General features: G+C 35.0%; 3 protein-coding genes across 5 annotated transcripts; 2 read left to right on the forward strand and 1 right to left on the reverse strand.

The window, feature by feature from the left end:
- Positions 1-3,703: 3,703 nt before the first annotated feature.
- On the forward strand, positions 3,704-10,375 carry LOC107187685 (serine/threonine-protein kinase PAK 3). Of its 2 annotated transcripts, none has more exons than XM_015575833.1 (9): positions 3,704-5,050; positions 5,762-5,957; positions 7,079-7,247; positions 7,339-7,465; positions 7,543-7,660; positions 7,765-8,048; positions 8,332-8,827; positions 8,903-9,121; positions 10,175-10,375. In XM_015575833.1, the coding sequence occupies exons 1-9, from the start codon at positions 4,995-4,997 to the stop codon at positions 10,256-10,258; spliced, it is 1,749 nt and encodes a 582-aa protein (XP_015431319.1). In that variant the 5' UTR covers positions 3,704-4,994; the 3' UTR covers positions 10,259-10,375. The 2 variants fall into 2 exon arrangements, with proteins under 2 accessions (XP_015431319.1, XP_015431320.1); XM_015575834.1 differs by having other exon boundaries at positions 7,552-7,660.
- A 4,007-nt stretch (positions 10,376-14,382) lies between these two features.
- Positions 14,383-18,247, reverse strand: LOC107187724 (methionine-R-sulfoxide reductase B1). Of its 2 annotated transcripts, none has more exons than XM_015575883.1 (4): positions 18,166-18,247; positions 17,000-17,099; positions 16,174-16,346; positions 14,383-14,576 (listed from the first exon to the last, which is right to left on the reverse strand). In XM_015575883.1, exons 1-4 carry the CDS (start codon positions 18,242-18,244, stop codon positions 14,386-14,388), a joined length of 543 nt encoding a protein of 180 aa, XP_015431369.1. In that variant the 5' UTR covers positions 18,245-18,247; the 3' UTR covers positions 14,383-14,385. The 2 variants fall into 2 exon arrangements, with proteins under 2 accessions (XP_015431369.1, XP_015431367.1); XM_015575881.1 differs by having other exon boundaries at positions 14,383-14,540; positions 18,166-18,224.
- Positions 18,248-18,591: 344 nt separating this feature from the next.
- LOC107187636 (F-box-like/WD repeat-containing protein TBL1XR1) lies at positions 18,592-21,174 on the forward strand. The gene is made up of 6 exons (XM_015575778.1): positions 18,592-18,748; positions 19,045-19,332; positions 19,701-20,047; positions 20,126-20,470; positions 20,539-20,907; positions 20,992-21,174. Exons 1-6 carry the CDS (start codon positions 18,691-18,693, stop codon positions 21,172-21,174), a joined length of 1,590 nt encoding a protein of 529 aa, XP_015431264.1. The 5' UTR covers positions 18,592-18,690.
- Positions 21,175-21,440: the final 266 nt, after the last annotated feature.

Raw genomic sequence — 21,440 nt, forward strand, 5'->3', positions numbered from 1 at the left:
ACGCATGACGAGATACAGTGTCAACCGTTGCAAATAAAGTGTGATTTTAACAGTGTTCTGGTCGTTTATTGTTATTGCCACTGACAGGAGATTAATCTAATCTTGTCTAAAGTAAAGTAAAATTATGTCTAAAGTAAATTAAACGGGGTACGCATGACTAGATACAGTGTCAACCGTTGCAAATGAATGTGATTTTAACAATGTTCTTGTAATTACTGGTTCCCAGCCGTTATAGAGTATTATTCTACGTTCTTTAAACTTCGAATTGAATGCGTGACGAAGAAAAATGATGCCCGTTCTCACAAGTACTAGTTTCTAACTTCGTTAATGAAAATACAAATTCCAAAATCTTCTCGCGCCACTCGTCTAGGGCAGTTCTGTCCTGAACTTACGCACAAAACGTAATTAAAATCATGTAAATAAAATAATTCATATTTCATATTTCTCATAAATACTAAGACGGGGTTGTTGTTTAATAATTTATGATAAAATACAAATTATTCATTTATAAAGCTTCATTACAAGAACCACTAAATAATCTTCTATAACATTCAAAGTACTAGACATTTTTAGAACACTGAATCTCATATCGATTTCTAAAATAATCCTAGTTCGATGTAATATAGAACGTGGTTTTATGAAATAGATTAGAAATTCGCAGCCATTAGCTCGATATTGTCTTCAGTTTACAGTACTTTACCGATGACAATACCGATTGCCCAGGCCTCACCACGAGGAGGTTGCTGCGAGTGGAGGCCCAAGGCAAGTAGATGGAATCACAAGTTCTACATCTACCCACCTTTCACAATAAACCTTATAAATTACTTAAATCTTAACTATATAATACTACCGATACTAAAATCCCTCGGCGGATGACTTCTTTCTTGAGCCTAAACCTATAAAAAACTAAGTTCCCTCGTCGGTTGTCTTCGTTCTTCAGCTTAGAACTAATATTATCTTAATATTCTAATTAATACGAATTAATGCTAGTAATACGAAATAACAAATTTAACGCAATGTAGTCGCTAATACTCAAACGAAAGAGATAGACGGAATGGAAAAAGTTCCATCGATCATTTCGTTTACGCACCTAATATACCAAGCCAAAAATTAATTCTACGATGAACCACGTTAAACTACAGTATGAACAAGTATCGCGATGAAAGTGTTGTCGCCAGAACCTGGTTTAAGAAAATAGGAAAGACGGGCGCAACCTCGCAAACCCGAATCCATCTCTCACTTTCCAGGCCCTTTGGGCTGGTCACCTACGTACCAGACCCGAGCACAGGTCATGACCAAGTATGGTAGTGCAAGCGAGATCCCCTGTAAAACAGAGTCCTTTTACGGAGCAGACTCCCGACTACTCCGTAGGCGGGTACGTTGTACCCAGGCGCGCACGAGCCTTTACTCCAAATCCTACTTACCAGGCAAAGACTAAACACGTCCGATATCTGGCTTCTCAATAGAAACCAGAGGGATCGGCAAACAGTCTTAGTGCACAGGCCCACTGCCCGTACCATAATAGGTACAGACCCACTGCCCATACCCCAAGTCTGTGTAGAGAAATCAACGAGCAAAATGAATTAATAATAACTTGGTATGCACAATGGCTGATCACAATTTAAGTCTATTAATAGATAGACTAAAATTAATAATAAACGATGTGATGATGAATATGAATATAACAATGAATATCGAATTATGATTTAAGTTTAACTTACAGTAACTTAACGCAGTGGTAGACGCACGCTTTGAAGATGTAGACGTTGATCGATGTCTTCTTTCGATGGAATAACTGTTTGGAAAAATATTTTTCATTATACAATACACATAGAATACATAATATGCACAGTAAATAAATCACAGTAAATAAGAAAATAAATATCGAAGCCAATGGTTCTCGAACATCTGTAACATACAAGGAATTAGTAACAAGAGAGGGGACACAACAATATGCACAGTATATAGATTAGTAACATGCACAGTAAATAAATAAATAATATGCACAGTAAATAAATCACATTAAATGAATCACAGTACATAAGAAGATAAATATCGAAGCCAATGGTTCTCGAACATCTGTAACATATAAGGGATTAGTAACAAGAGAGGGGACACAACAATATGCACAGTAAATAAATTGATGGTTGTCGAATGCCTGCAACAAACAATGGGTTAGTAACAAGAGAAAGGACGAGTATGAGACGCGCGACCACCCTCCGCGACGGTTCACGACAAAGTGAGGAAGCAAGCACAGACCTGCACGGGATGGTACGACCTTGGTACACGGCGTACACGGCTAAGTCAATAAACTGGGTGACGCAACTCACTAGCGCGTTGGATCGACGGAGAGCACCGATACTCGGCACGCTCTACCGTACTCTCTCGCTCGCACACCTCCCTCCCATAGACCACCGAAATTCCTCGGCACCCGTCAACACCGACGGAGAGCACCGATACCGCGGCTCGCTCTACCGCTCTCGCTCGCACGCCGTGACGTCACCCGATTCCCGGAATTCTGCGACCACGAGATGGCTCAGTACGGTAAGGTATTACCGCAAAGAAAATTCTCGGAAACGGTTCAAGATTAGAAACTAAAATTTTACACAATTTAGTTTCTTGTGGTTATCAACAAATGCTGCAAATTCAAAAAAAATCGGTCATTAAGATCGCAGTTCTGTGCGTTTCGGCGTGGAATGGCTCGTTAATACCCGTTTTCAGGATGCTACAAATATATGCAATATACATATATCATGGAATTATTAATAATAAAATAAAAAAAAAAAAACCTCCGAAGTAATTATCATTCACTTTTGACAAGACAAGACTAACAATAACAATTCATTCATCACCAGTTATAAACACCTGTGTATGACAAAATGATCACGTAGTTCGTTTCAAAATTAGCTGCAAACAAAAAAATGTTCCATAATGTCAATAATATTGATTTCCCCCCATGGTAGGAGTTGGACTAGTTGAGTTACGTAGTAACTTTAACCATTAAAAATGTTGTAAACTTAACCGTTCTCATAACGTAGAGGGCAGCAGAAAATCCCTGACTTTTTACACGATCGGTATTTCAGAACATGAGACACGAAGTCCCATAAGATGATAGGTCTATCCTATACCTACTCGGTGGTAAGATGTTAGGTCTGTTCTATATCTTGTCTGTGGCACTAGTTGCCTAGTAGCTTAGGAATTTTGCCGTAGATGGCGCAGAGAGGATGTTCTACTACTAATGTCCGATCACAGAACAAGTCTGTGATTTCATTTATTAAACCGTAAACGAAAGAAACAACGTGTAATATGTATTTTTTGTAAATATTTTTACCAATTCAATAAGTTTATTTGTACCCTTAATTTGTCACGATTAAACTACCGAAATACGAAATCACAAACTAAGCAAAGTAAACATCCACTGTGCCAACTTCGTATCTACCCACAGAATTGTGAATAGAACTTTATGAAATGCATCAAACATGCATGCTTTTTGTTCACCTTTTCAAAAGAAAAAAAAGAATTGATTTTAAACCAATGAAAAACGTTAATCCATAAAACCATATAGTAACGAACGGACAATCTTTGTTTTGAATATGTTGGCTGACCTGTAATTGATTCGATTGCAGTATTACCACCGCCACAACTTATATTATTCTAAACTTTTTTTGAAAAAATGTGCGCACACAGCAGACAGGATACACACACGCATGCAGTCAGCCGTGTCGCGGCGAATCAGGAATAATTCGTGTGGGTGATAGTAAATGAGTCTACGCGCTAATGATCGGAGACCTTGCGAGTATGCAAGGTGATAGATAGCGTGCGAAGGATAGAGAGAAAGAGGACAAGCCGTGTGAAACAGCGGAAAAAGAGAGAAACAGGGCAAACGCGTTGAAAAGGTGGGGGAGTGAACGGTGTGTGTGTCCAGTGGAGGGCACTGTGCAGTGGCATAGGACCACGGTGGTGGCGGTGGGTGATTCAGACTCTTTATCAACCTCGAATATTCGTGGAGCACTACGGGAAGTGATTTCTCGACATCGGGCCGTCGATTACACGTACGAAATGAGGTGCCATTGATAAAACTTCGAAGCGCCGCGTGGTTCCGCCTCCGCCGTGCCCGAACGCGGCACATCACGGACGTGTGGATAAAGCGGCGCCATATATATGTACATACATACCCATAGGATATATATATATATATACGATATATAATCGTATTTTTTTGCCCGTTCGAGAGAGTGGACAGGAAAAAAACGGGGAAGGAGGCGAGACGAAATCCGCGAGAGAACGAAAGGAGAAATCACAATACACCAAGGGAGGTCGGCACGGAAAGTCGGCGCGGCGCGAGTCGAGGCGGAGAGGGATTCCGTGGATGCGGCGCGGTGTCCCTGCACCCGTGCGTGAATCACGCTTCGGAGGCGCCCGTCTGTCCCCCGTTTTCGTGTACACCTTACGCTGCTAACTCGCACGACATTGACCCGATACGAGGACGCTGCTACGAGTTGACTATAATTCGCGATCGAGGAATACCATAAAGGCGAGCACCCCGTCGATTAGCTTTACGAAACTGTCACCCACGAGGAGGGGCACTCTTCCTCGGGTCCCCGTTTCATGTCCTCCAACGCTCGTCGGAAACCTTTCCATCCGTGCTCGTGATACAGGGAGCCGGTATCGGAAACATTGGTCAGACAACGGTCTGGATCGTAAAGCAAAAAGTCACCTCTCCTCGTGATAATAGGAGTGAATGGCTCTTCGAATCTTATGCTCCCAGCAGACAAGCTGGTGGTGGTCTTGTCAACAAAATAGATTCGGTATTCACTGTGATTCAAACCCTTAGTATTTCTTCTTTCGGAGTATTATCAGAACGTCAACACGAGGACCGAGCCAGTCGTGTGGGCAGGAGGCAAAACAGAGTAATACAAGTGTTTTAAGGAAGGAAGCACAGTTGCCTGCAACATAGAATAGACTGGCAACAAAGGGACAGAAGCAAAGACAACATGTCAGATGAAGAAGACAAACCCCCTGCACCTCCTGTGCGACTCACTTCGAACAGGTAAGTCTTACGTTATAAGATTTACGACTGTATAGGACCTCGTGCTTGGTTAATAACAGGAATTTTTAATCTAAGTACAAATTATTACTTGTCATTTGAAATGTATACTGAATTTATTTCTGTTATCGTATGTATTTGAAATTATAAATAAGATATCAGAGCAACATTCACATTCATATATATTGAGAACCAATATGACTTTATCGTACACAGAATTCTTATTATTTTCTTTAAAATATACCGAGTCCTGCATCCCCCTAAAATAGAAGAACAGACTAATTTAGTGGTTGCTAAAAATAAAATCCTACAGTTCAGATGCAATGACATTCTGTTGTGGGAGACCATCCTTTTAAGTCTCTGCATGTAGACAAACTATAATGCAATGCATAAGTAAAATGTATCATACACGGTAGTTACATATCAATGATTTATAAATAACATATATAGAGTTTTATTTTAATATTTACTACCAGTTACATATTATTTAAAATTGGTATATTAAATATGGAAATTATAAAATTATTGTCCATTATACCTTCTATTTTAAATAATGTATTTTTAATTTAACATATATAGAAATATGGATGTTAATCTTTAACTATTATTTGTATATAGAATATTTAGAAATATATGTTCAAGCATGAGAGAACTTTATAATGTTTGATCAATACTTAACGATAAATTTGTATACTTAATGATAAAATGTTTCAGGGGTGAATTAGCACCTAATTTACCAGTGGACATGCGTCCATTGCCAAAAGAACCTGATTCTGATGAACGTAAGAAAAAAACATTAAAAAGCAAAATGAAGGTTAAAGAGAACAAGGACAAACCCAACATCAGTTATCCCACCAATTTTGAACACACAGTACATGTTGGATTCGATGCAGTCACTGGCGAATTTACGGTAAATTTTTTGTTGTCTACAATTTGTTACTATTGTTCAAAGTGCACTCGCTTCCTGCTTTGCTATTATACAATGGTACGGAGTATCCAAACAAACACTTTACAAACATAACATTATTTTATATCAATACATTACTGGTTAGATGAATGATTCCACTGTTTATAAAAAATAAGTATTACCAAAAAAAAACATTCTTTGTAATATAATACTATTAAATGAGAATTTACAATTAAAATTGTTTGCCACCATATTACATTAGATTTATTTTATAGAGGGCGTAACACATTATAATAGTTAAAATTGATAAAACCTTCAATTTATTCTTTCTTACAATTGATATCTTACTTTAATACTGGTAATTTCATTCACACATATTACATACTACATATTAAAATATGTATTCATTTGTAAGTTACATACAGTTCTATGGATGACCTGTAATGTATTGGTAAAGATTAATACAAGCAACTTTGTTCCTGAAAAAAAGATACAAGATATCGATGGATTTTCCGTACCTAAAAGAAATGAAATTTTCACCACCTGAATCACATATGTATGGACATTGTGGAAAAGTAATTTGGTAATTTGTCAGATGCTTCTTATACCTATTATTTTTTCACATGAAAAACTAACTAAACACGTATTTCTTTCAAGCTGCCATTAAAAGTAAGTAACTTTAAATGACCACGAGAATAGTGTGCCTGCATTTCTTATTATACAATAACACATGATTTAACTGTTTGTTTCTGTTGCGGTTAACGGAATTACGTTATCGTTTCATTTTTTGTTTATTCAAAATTTAGAGTTTATAATAGTTTACAGACCTAGCCGCTTCAGTAGATTAATACACGCTTTAGTCGACGTTGCATTTGATATTATTGCTTTCTTGCAAAATGAAATCGGACATTGGTTTGAATGCTTAAAATCCTTACTGTTTCTTCCCACACGTGGATTGGATTCTCAAGTATATTTTATATTTGCACGATGTTCTCTTAGTTTCTAAGAACTTAGAGAATTAATCTCTGCGAATAATACATCCCGTATCACTTATTTCTTCCCCCGTTAAATACATTTAGACGACGTCAATAACGATATTTTTGAAACATAATCTTTCATCCTAGGGAATGCCAGAAGCGTGGGCAAGGCTGCTCATGTCCAGCAACATCAGTAAACAGGAGCAGAAGAAGAATCCGCAGGCTGTATTAGATGTATTAAACTGGTATGATAGTAGCAGTAAAGAAACAAAAGGTTCTAAGTACATGACAACAACAAAAATGGTTGGAGTAGTTGGTAAGTTAATGCTTCCGTAAAGATAAATTTATACTATTCGCATTGTAATTTATCATGTGCATAAATCGAAAAATTGTAATTACGCTTTAAGCTCCCATTGAAAGAGCGAGTAGTCCTAGAAGCATGGGTATAGGTGTTGGTACAGGAGTGGGAAGTATTCGTGGGCAAGCAATGTCACAAGCTTCTGGAAGTTCCCATTCGCAGCATTCGCTCAGCAGGTGAGTCTTTTACACTTTTTGACCGACATCGACAACCTGTATGATTAAATATTCGTTGAGAAACAATAAAATTACAGAGTTAGTAGCAGTAGTCCGAGTAGTACGCCAACAGACGCTTGCGCAACTAGTTCTGAACAAGAGGATGAACCTCCGCCACCGCCGATTTCTGCAAGACCGGAACGTACAAAATCAATTGTAAGTAAATAATCCCTTGTATATAGAGACAAAAGTGTCGAAAGTTTGTACTATCGCTTGCACTATCACGTATCTGTTTAAAACATGTACATTCGTTGCAACAGTATACAAAGCCTATAGAAGAAGAACCACCGCCGCCGATAACTACCACGCTAGGTTCACCTCAACGGAATGGAACACCGCAACAACCGCATCAATCGCAACTGGATAGAAACAAAAATCAAGCAACTCCTACATCGACAACGACCGATCAAACGAGACCGGCGCAAAGCGACAAAGCTAGAAAGAAAAAAATGTCGGACGACGAAATATTAGAGAAGCTGAGAACAATTGTAAGCGTAGGAGATCCTAATAGAAAGTATACAAAAATGGAAAAAATAGGACAAGGGTAAGTTCACAACATAATGTTTCGTTTAACGCTAGGTTTACGGACATTTCTTGTACTTTTATCTCTACGAACACGCGTCAACGAAACCGCATATTTTCTTTAAAAAAACAACTTAATTTTTTTAATACTCAATTTACGATAGCATCAAGTTATGGCGTATCCGTACAGATAGAATAGAAATTGGAAGGCATTCGAAATGCGTTAAAATGACGCGTCTCGTAAACCTAGTGTTAAGAATATCGTGTCCTGATACATGTAAAGATTTGTCACGTCTATCTTCTAGTGCTTCCGGAACCGTATATACGGCGATTGAAACATCGACAGGGATGGAAGTCGCGATAAAACAGATGAATCTTTCACAGCAACCGAAGAAAGAGCTGATAATAAATGAAATATTAGTAATGCGGGAGAACAAACATCCGAATGTTGTGAATTATTTGGACAGTTACCTCGTAGGGGAAGAATTATGGGTAGTCATGGAATATTTGCCCGGTGGTAGTTTGACAGACGTTGTGACTGAGACTTGTATGGACGAGGGTCAAATAGCAGCTGTATGTAGAGAAGTTCTACAAGCTTTGGAGTTCCTTCACTGTAATCAAGTTATACACAGAGACATTAAATCTGACAATATCCTGCTTGGATTAGACGGCGGGGTGAAACTAACAGACTTCGGATTTTGTGCGCAAATCTCGCCGGAACAAAGTAAACGGACTACCATGGTTGGTACACCATATTGGATGGCACCGGAAGTAGTTACAAGAAAACAGTACGGTCCGAAGGTAAACATGTTTAACAAAATAAAGAGTACGATAAGCTTGGCGCGTTATATTCATCTGGTAAATTCAAATTTCAAGGTTGATATTTGGTCGTTGGGTATAATGGCCATAGAAATGATCGAAGGAGAACCACCATATTTAAATGAAAATCCATTGAGGGCGCTGTATTTGATTGCAACAAATGGCAAGCCTGAAATTAAAGAGAAGGAGAAATTATCGGCAATTTTTCAAGACTTCTTGGATCAATGTCTAGAAGTTGAAGTGGAGAAACGATCGGCAGCTTCAGAACTACTCAAGGTAATTCCAACAATATATATAGGGTGGGGCATTTAAATGGGAACATCTAAATATCTACGTTACTATTGGTCGTATGAAAAAATTCCAGAGGATAAAGTTGCACTGTCTCAAGGGGCTAATCCATTGATGAAGAACATTTTTTTTTTTTTTTACACGATTTCAAGGTCACCGGATTTTTTTTTTAATGGAATCATATTTTTTCGTTTATACTCTTATAGAAGGTGAAATTACAAATTTGACCACCTGGAAAATGTATCGTTTCGCTCATCTGTTCTCAAGATATTTACGTTAATATCTCCTAACGTCGTGGAACAAGTACTGGTTCACGAATTAATTTTGAAACTTATATAAAAAAATAACCATGAGAAAAAATGTTTTTCATCAATGCATTAGCCCCTTGAAACAGTGAAACTTTATCCTCTGGAATTTTTTCATAGAAGTAATAATAACGTAGATATTTAGGTGTTCCCGTTTAAATGCCCCACCCTGTATAGACAGAGTGAGTCACCTAACGTTTGCACCTCAAATGTCTGTTGTTTTTAAAGATACATCAAATGTGTTAAGGACAAAGTTGAATGGTTCAATGGGGTTCACACGGTATAAAAAATTTTTGTTTTTGTCATTTTTTTTAGAAATTTCAATGTCACATTCATTTTTAAAAATGGAATAACCATTTTTTAAACACCTACAAGGATAGTCCCTTTCATTAGGAATTCAGTAACTATAATTATTCAAGGTCATTCAACAAAAAAGAAAAGATAATTTTAAAAAATTAAGGTGACCTTGATATCTCTAAAAAAAAAAAAAAACTGACAAAAACAAAAAATTTGTTGGCATTGTATGTGCCCCATTGAATCATTTAACCTTCTCGTTCAGACATTTGACGTATCTTTAAAAACGACAAAGATATTTGAAATGCAAACGTTTAAGTGACTCACTCTGTATATATAATGTATTAAACAAAAGTATAGGGTGTGGTTTTTCTATATCAGTATTAAATTAACGAATGAAATACAGTTTAATTGAAATGTATACTTTTACGGTGAATTGCAGCATCCTTTTCTGAAACTAGCAAGGCCGCTTGCTTCCTTAACACCTTTAATAATGGCAGCAAAGGAAGCCGCGAAAGGTCATTAACGGCGGAATTCTTATTGGCGTTTCTGGCCATGCAGCATGACCAGAATGATTAAGTTTGCGAGTAAAAAGATGAATCACCCTCCCAAAACGGAACGGCACAATAATTCAATAATATATAATAAATATTGAATAAACATATATATAAATATATAAACATATTATATAAATATGTGTATATATATATATATACACACACAACAGGACAGACAGATGCATATTACATATATATACATATTTATATATATATATATATAGGTAATAGATAGATAAAACTTATTCGATACATTGAGAAGTATCGAGAAATGGTTTCAAAGTTTTTAAATTGCTCGATTCTCGCATGTTGCGAGGAGACAAAGTTAAATCAGAAGAACTGCGAACGATCTGACGGCAGAAATCTTGCGTTCCTCGACGAGTACTTTATTGGTCGGAACGAGCTCGCCGCGTCTTATTTAAATAGTTTGCAAAAAAAAAAAAGTAAAGTTGTACGAATGGATTGTTGCCTGAGGAGAGCTCCTGCGCCAATATAGAACTGTCATCGAGGATTACCAAGCGACTGTCAGTTATTTTCTAAAGATATAAAAAAAAAAAACAAACTAGTATTACTGACTCTAAAAATTGAAGATCAGAGTTAGCTACAAACATACGTTATTTATAGCGAGAACCTTATTAGATAATACCGTAAAACAAATGTGAACAAGTACATAGGACCTATTCTAATACATTATTATGGTTTAACAAGAAATCGTAGGAAGAAAAAGAAAGAAAAAAAAATTGGTCTTCGTGTCAGACTTATATTTTTCGAACGAAGTTACGGAGAGCCAGAGCAATATGTTTTTTCAGTCTTTAATCTGTCAGTATGACGTAGATATAAATAAGCGATATAGCCTAACTTGTTTTAAACGTTCCGAAGAGATATCGCGTTCTTGTCGCACGAATGGTTAGCTGACGTTCAAATGCGTGTTGTATTAAGTTATGAAGTTGTTTCACGGATATTTCGAAGATTCGGACATATTGCAGGTCTTTGGATTACGTTTAAAATATGTATATAATTTCTAAGAAAAATTGATTTCACCTTGCGAGGAAAGTCTATGATGAATTCAAACCGTACGGGCGAGTCTTATTTAAAGCTAATTAATTTTTAATCGTAAGGATAAAACAATAAGTACTTTTTCTCATTTGCATCGACGATGAGAGACATGTTGAGACATTGACCTTGTTACTGAAAATATATTAATTATTAAAAGCATCTTTCTATCTATGGACAATCGGTCCAGTCAACACGTGTGTGTTCTCCGAATACAAGTCGTGAAATGAAGAAAAAAAAAATGTCCTCGACGTGTCTTGCAAAGAAATGAACGGGATAAGCGACGAAATTTTAAAACAAGGTTCAGATATAGGAGCATTTTTGTGACACTATAAAGTGCCTGTCTTGTCATGTTTAGGAGACGTGAAAACACTTGCGCTAGATTCCTTGTAATCTTGAACCATCGACAGGAATAATTTAATATTTTGTTTAAAAGAAAACAAAAAAAAAATGCTAGAAAGAAACATACACCATTACGAGTCAACCGAGAAAAGATATACAGTGATTTACGTTGACGATGTACGAGACAAGATTTCTATATGGTTGTACTACATTAAACCTAATAATTAATGTCTTTCCTAATTGTATTATACCATAAACATAATATTATATTGCTGAAACGGGAAGCCTTGGACGTTTTAGTTTAAGGGTATACAAACTTTCAGACTTGTCATTTTTTTTCTTTTTTTTTTTTTATTCATTCGTTTCATCTTCATTATAAATGTAGGACTTTATTGTAAAGTACCGCTAATGGACGCAATGTGAGAATATAATAGATATCGAGGAAGTTAACGATATATTGCATATAAAATGAGAAGACGAAAAAAAATTGCAGATACAAGGAAAGCATACATTATTTGGTAATGAAAAAGTCGTATATGTAATAATGTATTCATTATTTACTGAGTTTATTGTTTTCTCGTAATACTATTATTAAAAAGCCTGATTAGTTACATTTCTTTTTTTTTTATGTTAATTAATAACGTGTAATTATACTTGACAAACGAAGCGGCTCAGTCTTTAACGCGCTTACACCCTGAATTTGGTATTGCATGCTGAATGACAACTTACATACACTGTTCATCTGCAAAGAATTGAGGGATTATAAAAGGATTATTCTAGCTATATCGCCATTACGTCGTTTCAGCATGCACTCTAAATTGTTACGGGAACTGTAAGCAATGTTAGGCGATATAGAGAACAAAAATAACTGTGCACATCTAGTATTAAATAACAAGCATAAACAAAAAAATACGTTGTCTGTAAACGGAAAAAAAATTATGCGATCCAGGGTCAAAATTGACGTTGAACTCGATCAGACACGCTGAACGAGGTCCTGCATTTTCACAAATATCTTTAGAAGATAAAAAAAAACTAACGTCCATTTTACGTCACTATATTTACTGCGGCAGTGATCGAACCATGTCAGCTAAAGCAGCTATCGATAAGATTTATTTTTATTCGTAAACCGAGGACAAGTCAGGTGTACAAACGTTCGCTTGTCCATATTTTTAAAATCCAATTAACGTTTAGGCATTATGAATATTCCGAGCGAGATTCGTTGAATTTGAACACAAGTACAAAAAAGTTGTATCGGTATGCCTTACTGTAATAAAAACTAAGCGCAATTCGCCAAATTAGAATCATTGTTATTATTTAATTGTTACAACTCGAATGGCAATAGTAGTACTAGATGCTTCAGGTTAGAACTTTTCGGATAAAAATGTGGACAAGGACGAACATTTTGTGCACCCACATCGTCTCCAGTTATCGTTCCAAGTGCATTTATGTATGTATTTCCGTAAGAAACGTATTCTTGTCGGTTTAGAACTATGAAATAGGTTCCTAATGCAAATCAAGCGAAGCACGTCTACACTCATGTTTTTGCAAGTGTGTTTTTTTGTACGATGTTTTTGAAAATGCTTTGTGATCTCAATATAGAAAGAAAATCAGGCCTAGCAGGTGAAGCCGTTATATTATTTACATATTTTATTACAGTTTTCAGCTTCCAAGTTTTAACGAGAATTCCATTTAAATCGTACCTCTTTGTATGAAATCGGTATTTATTATTACGAGAGAAAATTTGGTAAAAAAAATCTGGTTTCTCAGGAAAGCTAATATTTAAACAGTGTCGAATTTAAAAATGAAGGAAAGCAGGAAATGGATAATGAATTATTGTAAAAATAATGCCTAGAATTTGCATATATATATATTGTACTGTAACACCTTTTAGTTTGTTTTGAAACGTTACAATATAAGGAAACATTTTATAACAAAAGAATTATTCTTCCAGTGTGATCCTTTTTCCCTTCGCTGTAGCTTTAAGTCTCTCGATAGTATTTTGTAGTTAAAGCAAACCGTACACAAAATGAGGACAGAAATTATACAGTTTTTCTTGAAATAACGAATGGTTAATATAAATAACAAAATATTTTATACAACTTCTCGGTGATTTTTAGCAAATAAATAGTTATTGCTATTTACATATTATGCCCACTACATGTAATATCAAAAAATAATTCAATGCTTTTGCGAATTATTTCTTATATATTTTACATTAATTTGTTAGATTTTTATATTTTATACACACTAAATGTGGTATCTTATATTCATTTAGGGTGTATTTACAGAATTGGGACTATCCTAAGATTATAATATCGCAATAATTAATATTACGTAGTTTATCACTGTAATATGTGTAAGTACACATATTTGTTTTTCTATATGCAGTCTATGCCCTTCAATAATTGGAAAACAGCTTGAAGTTCACGAAGTACAGATACAAGAGTTGTTTGTAATAAATATAGAATATATATATATAAATATTGCTTGTAATGAATAACATGGAAATATTTTCTCATTATGCACGATGTTTGCATTTTCTTCTAAAGAATAACGAAAGTCCTAAACTGTAGTAGCAAAATCTAATTTAAAATATTATGCAAAGTCAATATTTGTTGAGAAATATAAATATTTTTCAGTACGAGTTGGACTCTGTAAACGTTTTGTAAATCTTATTTAAAGTTTTTTCTTTCCGCTGGTTTTACGATACTGTCTTCTTTTCTTCTCCTGCTGCATGAAAGTTTATGGATGCTGAGTTGATACAAAAACGCTTCCTTGTGGGCTTTGGGCCATCGTTAAACACATGTCCCAAGTGTGAACCGCATTTCGAACAGGTCACTTCAGTCCGCACCATATCTGGGTTTGCGATCAGCAGTAGTAGATTTCCACCAACTGTGCGTCAATTGTCGACGCAGTTTTCGTGTGTCAATGGTGAGAGTGAAGTGGTGGTAGCGGAGCAATAGGAAGACAAAGGAAATAGAATAATAGAGTGTGATTAACTGCAGACCAACACCTTTCTTTGTGCACTTTAAATGCTTTCCCAGTAACAGCAGCACCAAACAAAAGTGATTTGATATTATTAAAAGCAGTAGGTTGATTGTAAAAAATTCTGAAACCTCTGCTGTAAACAGTTTTATTAAATAAAATAAAAAATCGAAATAATAAGAAGCTTGAATTCAATGACATTCTTCTAATAATGAGCAAATAAGAAATATTTATATTCTACTTGTAATTAATACCCATAATCTTGTTCCTTGCTTTATTCATCCGTCGAAGGTCTCTTCAAATTTCCATTCCATATTTAATTATCTTGATATTGTATGACTGAATTCAAAAATTTATCAAAATCTTGAGATATATACAGATGTATACTTTTAAATAATAGATAGAAACATACACGATACAAAGTACCTCCTTGTGCAGTTACTAGGAGTTTTAGTATATAAACAATATTAAATATTATTCAAATGACTAATTTAAAGTTAATATATTCATGTTTATTTAAATACTTTTCTATACATAAATATAATTTGAACTAAATACACAAGATAAAAATGTTACTCGACAATCTATGTGAAAACATCAAATAATTTATATATGTAATCATACATATAACAACAAAATGTAAATTTAATTAAACGATTTGCAATACTACTTTAAGTGTACTAATGTAGTTATATTCTTTAAGCCAGAAGTTATAATAGTAGTAGATCATTAAAATCATGGTATAAAAAGCAAAAGTTGTATGTTAACTATTATACGAAGAAATAGCAAGATATGTTAATTTTTCTTTCTTTCATTCGTAAAGAAAAAATTATTTTTATGTACATCTATGGTCTTAGTTTCACACAATAGATGATGTAAGTCTAACACAATCACACTCTAAGCATTAGCATGCAAGGTACAGGATAATAGAGGGATATTGCCTTCCTTATATACTAACATAATTATCATAAAATCGTAGTAATGACTATATTCACTTCAATATTTATAAATATATATATAACAAAAACGTAAATCTTCAAAAAGAAGTTAATAACAATAATCGAATTTTCATGCATCAATGAAATTACAATGAAAAATTTTAATAATAGAGGAACTATATTAATGTAATCATATATATTTCTGTTATTCGTAAAACGCAATAAGGTTTATACGAAAGAAAAAGATATGTGTTATGGAAGGCTTAGGAGCAGCAGAACTAAAAGTTTAGGAACGGTTTTGTGAAAGTATGAATGTAAGAAAAATAATGAAGAATGTTTAAGAATGGTAAATAAATATAACTCTAAAATCCATGAATGTTATCCCTTGTTTCCACGTATAAATTAAACTTCACAGTGCAGAGTTTATTTATGTACCATTTAAGCAAATACTTTTAAATGACTGTAACATTACATATGTGTAATGAATACTATGTTATTGTACTAAGAAACCGAGCATTATTCTAAAAATATGTATCAGTAAATGTAAAATTTGTGCATTTGCATACCATGCGATGTATCTTTGGTTAACTTGACTCGTCCCTGATCCAATACTTCATTGAATGCAGGCCAACCACAGCCACTGTCATATTTGGTATCAGAAGAGAATAATTCTTGATCACAAATTATACAAGTATATGTGCCCTTTTCATAAAATTTGTTGTAACAGCCAGTATAGGGCCTGCAAAATGAAAAAAAAAAATGGTTAGCAGCATGAAGAAGCATGCAGAGCAGGAAGTTAATTATGAACACCTATGCTTTATTTTTAAACTACTCGGTCATGACGCAAAGTCAAGCCAACACATGCTCTTGAAAAAGTTATTTTGGTCTCGCATCATCTGAAAGTAAACCAGTTTCCACCATATTGATAATATTTTTGGAAAAGTGTATCACGAATAATGTGATTGACTCGAAAGTATATAATTAAAACCGTAATAATATGCAATTACGATTTAGGAATCATTAGAAAAATTAATGAATAAATAAAAATCGGTACATAGAATCAGCTGATGCATGATTAACGTCTGACTTACGCATACATGACCATACAAAATAAATTATTAGTAACATATTCGTTATAGAATAAAAAACAAACGGACAATTTTGCTTTCATTCAGTATTGAAAATTTCCAGTTCCATAAACAATTGGAAAGTTTCTGTTGTTTATACATACAGAATCGTACACAGTGCATGCTCGGAAATCACGGGTTACTGGAAATACTTTATCATAAAAAGCAAACTAGCGTCACTCGTGTCGTTTGCTAAATAAGCAAGAATAATTCCATGGAGACCCAATTCCATATAATAAAAAAATTAAAGTCATGTCATACGTACCGTTCCGTACCCTTTTCTTGCGTTACATGCCACTGTATCGGCGTCAAACGCTTTTTTAATTCTTCCTTATCGATTTCCGTAGTCATTCTTCTGATCGCTCCTTAAAACAATTTAAAAAGAACGTGGAATCAAATAGTGATTCCAGCAACACGAAAAACAACTCGATTCGTCTTGCCGCGCTTTCCCTCGCAACTATGCAACTATACGGCAAAGAGAACAGAAGCGGCACTCCGCCTGTTCCTTTGAGGCATGAACGATCAGATTTCGTGACCTTGGGTCAACCAATCAGGTCCTCCGACGAGCAGATTTGATAATTACGTTATTACGATGACACGTGGCTTCTACTTGTATACAGTAAAACTAGGTAACACGCGACTTGACGCGACCAGAATAAGTTTTATGAACAATGTCGTTCAAAATATAAAATTCGAGGCAATATCAATATTCAACGTTTGTTCATTTTAGCTACGTTTTCATTCAAAAACAAAGTGGCTAATGAAAATTTACAGTGTCTCTGTACATTTAATTTAATAAGAAGATTAAGTTCTATCGTTTTGTGTCATCATGTTTTGTAATTTTTATCTTGTAAGTTTAGAAAAAGGTAAATATACACTCAAAACAGTTCAGTGTTCTATTACTATTTCCAGTGTAGTTTTTTGAATTGACATTATCGAAAAAAAATTTCACAAGCATATACGATTTTTATATGATTTGATTTTCTCAGCAATCAATCCATAAGATGTTGGTTACATTGTCTGAGTATATTATATTAATTGAGCTGCACCTATTCAATAAAAATAAAACAAATTATTTCAAGTCACCCCAAAATTCTAATCAATATGATTGCTTTCAAATGAAATGCGTAATTTTTTCTTATCGTACGTGATGAAACGTCATCATCAGATAAAGAATAATACGATAAATGAGTAAGTAATTTGTGAAGATAGATATTAAGAATGGTCTGACTAAGTGAAATTAAAATCCAAGTTTCAGTAAACAATGCAACACTCGAAATTATAAATCAATAAATATCCGTATTAATTTGTTTTTTTTCTTCATAAAAACTGCTTCAATTTTATGTATTTTAATAACGTGTTTAACCTAACTGACGTTCAGGAAAAATTCAAGAGGGAAATCCAAGAATCTACTAGCAATGCAACACAAACCTCTTTGAAGTAATAAATTCCTCGTGAGCAGAGTTAAAGGTCGTAGACGTATTGACATATTTCTGTAAATAACAGACATTATTGAAATAAATTTTTCAAAATAATCCCGTAATGATTGTTGTGACACTGCTCACATTCTTTTTTGCCGAAGTGTTGTATGTAATTTCGTACTGTCAATGCTAGGTCATTATTACATTGTTGCACAAGCGTTAATATTGTTTACATAATAAATACGTCTGAATGCATTACACGAATTAGTATCGTCATTTTGTCCTTTTCCTTTTCGTGATTTTAAAATAAGATGGATTCACGTCAGCTTCAGAAAATGTATCCTTTTGGAACACACCGCTGTTCGTGTTTTATGACCAATGGTAATGTCTTGTGTGCAATGAGTTTGTGTTCTTTTTCTGTAGCGGCCTCGACGCGGCAAATCTCGAGAGTCTGGGCGTCCGGTGTGAATCAACACGATTTTTCCGCACAACTTTTCATAAATATGTTGTGCTAGTGTCTTAAAGGCTAAGAACGATGAGCTTCTCTAGCGATGAAGTCAATTTCTTGGTTTACCGATACCTCCAAGAGTCTGGTACGTTAGTCAAAACATTTCCTAACCTCTTCTAGAGCATTCGTATATCAGTAACGTTGAATTTCTTTTGTTTATACATGTATATTTCGTACACGATACGTACAGTATTATCACAATAATTACCAAAGTTAATGAGGCTATTGTTAACGTACAATCTATTATCAAGTATTGACATGATAGAGGTAGGCAATTATTTGAATGTTAATTAGGGTGTATCAGTGATAATACAAATGAAGTTACACTGCATACCTATCGAATTTCTTGTGCAAAATAAGATTGATTCATTGTTTTTATAGGATTTCAACATTCTGCGTATACATTCGGTATAGAATCACACATATCACAGAGTAACATAAACGGAGCATTAGTCCCACCAGCAGCATTGTTATCAATACTTCAGAAAGGATTACAGTATACAGAAGCAGAGATATCAATAGGCGAAGATGGCACTGAACAAAGAATGGTGGAGTCATTGTCTCTTATCGATGCTGTCATGCCAGATGTTGTCGCATCAAGGCAGAATCAAATTAACCAACAGAAACAACAGGTGAAAACGGAAGTGCAAGATACGAATGGCGAAGAAGGTAATCTTAGCTTATTATTACCGATCACTTTTAAAATCCTGGCATACCCTGGTCTATGAAAGTATTCAAATTTTATAGACCTCCTTTTCAGGCCAGGTAAATTAAAGGACTGCTTTAGTTTTTGGATTTGTTGTGGAGTGGAAATATTTTATTATGCCAGTTGCGTTAAAGTACTTTTATAATTGTTTTTTTTAAAATGAATTTAAGAATATATCTAATTTGTTCAAGAAAGCACTGGTATAGAAAAATGCAGCTCAATATTGAAGGCACAACACATCTGTGAATCGGGAGCGAACAGTATCATCATTGTTATTTAATTTTAAGAAGGAGAAAAGTGTTTGTCTTAATATGTATTAATCAATTTACAGTTGTAACCTCCAATGAAGGTGTAGGCACAAATGAGAGAGGAGGGGATAGAACAGAAATGGAAGTAGACGAACAGCAGCAAGGTTCTGGAGGAGGAAGTACTGCTAGTGCAGTTGAAATCCCAGAAAGTAAAGCTACAAAATTACGCGGTCACGAATCAGAGGTTTTTATATGCGCATGGAATCCAACAACCGATCTGTTGGCATCTGGTTCGGGAGATAGTACCGCCCGTATTTGGGATATGTCGGACAACTCTCAAGCACCGAATCAGCTTGTTCTTCGTCACTGTATACAGAAAGGTGGTACTGAAGTACCAAGTAACAAAGATGTCACTTCATTAGACTGGAAGGTACGTGAAATGAATCTATATTTATGTAAATAATTTATCTAAGAAGATAATAAAACGTTAACCACTTTGTTTCCTCAGTGCGATGGTACCTTGTTAGCAACAGGAAGTTACGATGGATATGCAAGAATTTGGAAAACAGATGGTAGATTAGCTTCAACTTTAGGTCAACATAAAGGTCCAATTTTTGCGTTGAAGTGGAACAAACGTGGAAATTATATACTAAGTGCTGGAGTTGATAAGACAACGATCATATGGGACGCAGAAAGTGGACAGTGCACCCAGCAGTTTAGTTTCCACTGTGCACCTGCCTTAGATGTAGATTGGCAGACAAATACATCGTTTGCTAGTTGTTCCACGGATCAGTGTATTCATGTGTGCAAACTTAATGTGGATAAACCTATTAAGAGCTTCCAAGGTCATACGGTAAGTGGGTAGAAGCAGATAAATTTGTTTTTATTAGGCTATATCTTTACTTGCTTTATCAATTGCAGAATGAAGTTAATGCTATTAAATGGGATCCTCAAGGCAATTTGTTAGCTAGCTGTTCGGATGATATGAGCCTAAAAATTTGGTCTATGAAGCAAGATACATGGGTACACGATCTTCAAGCTCATAGCAAAGAAATATACACAATTAAATGGTCACCGACTGGACCTGGAACTCACAATCCAAATATGAATTTAACATTAGCTAGTGCGTCATTCGATTCGACAGTGAGATTATGGGATGTCGAAAGGGGTGCATGTATACACACACTTACGAAGCACACAGAACCAGTCTATAGTGTCGCATTTAGTCCAGATGGCAAATTCCTTGCAAGCGGAAGTTTCGACAAATGTGTTCATATTTGGTCTACTCAGGTAAGACAATCACATCTATCTATTTTTATTGTCTTTTTATGGAGTTCTTCTAGCATTACATATACCTTATATTTAAATCTGCAGAGTGGTCAATTGGTGCACAGTTACACAGGTACAGGGGGAATATTTGAAGTCTGTTGGAATAGTCGAGGGGATAAAGTGGGTGCTTCTGCATCCGATGGCAGTGTGTTTGTTCTTGATCTTCGTAAACTGTATTGTTCGACTTTGTACTTTTTAAAATACCAGCCAGGTTATACGATTGTCTGATTTATTTGTGCTCGTGGAATATAGTTCGGAAGAGTATTAATTTATGCACAGGACCGCTGAATTGTTTCAGTGGCCTGTGTGTCGGAAAATTCCATTTAAACGGTTAAACGAATTTGTAACTTTTCTTTAATTCTTTTCCCGAGATTTTGTTAAAAAGAGTTCAGAAGAAAAGTATTGTACATTAGTATTTTCAATTATGACACTCTGTACAGTGAAACAGTTTGACAGACATTATATTTCCAGAGAAAAATAAAATACGATCTTCA

Source organism: Dufourea novaeangliae, unplaced genomic scaffold (assembly GCF_001272555.1).
Source record: "Dufourea novaeangliae isolate 0120121106 unplaced genomic scaffold, ASM127255v1 scaffold101, whole genome shotgun sequence".
NCBI classification, from domain to species: domain Eukaryota; kingdom Metazoa; phylum Arthropoda; class Insecta; order Hymenoptera; family Halictidae; genus Dufourea; species Dufourea novaeangliae.

Coding starts and splice junctions, on each gene's coding strand:
- LOC107187685 (XM_015575833.1), top strand. CDS start 4,995: ATGTCAGATGAAGAAGACAAACCCCCTGCACCTCCTGTGCGACTCACT. Junction 8,828..8,902: donor GAAAACAGTACGGTCCGAAG/GTAAACATGTTT, acceptor TCAAATTTCAAG/GTTGATATTTGGTCGTTGGG. Junction 9,122..10,174: donor CAGCTTCAGAACTACTCAAG/GTAATTCCAACA, acceptor GGTGAATTGCAG/CATCCTTTTCTGAAACTAGC.
- LOC107187724 (XM_015575883.1), bottom strand. CDS start 18,244: ATGTCTGTTATTTACAGAAATATGTCAATACGTCTACGACCTTTAACT. Junction 17,100..18,165: donor GAATTTATTACTTCAAAGAG/GTTTGTGTTGCA, acceptor AATTGTTTTAAG/GAGCGATCAGAAGAATGACT. Junction 16,347..16,999: donor CAAGAAAAGGGTACGGAACG/GTACGTATGACA, acceptor TTCATTTTGCAG/GCCCTATACTGGCTGTTACA.
- LOC107187636 (XM_015575778.1), top strand. CDS start 18,691: ATGAGCTTCTCTAGCGATGAAGTCAATTTCTTGGTTTACCGATACCTC. Junction 20,048..20,125: donor TCACTTCATTAGACTGGAAG/GTACGTGAAATG, acceptor TTGTTTCCTCAG/TGCGATGGTACCTTGTTAGC. Junction 20,471..20,538: donor AGAGCTTCCAAGGTCATACG/GTAAGTGGGTAG, acceptor TATCAATTGCAG/AATGAAGTTAATGCTATTAA.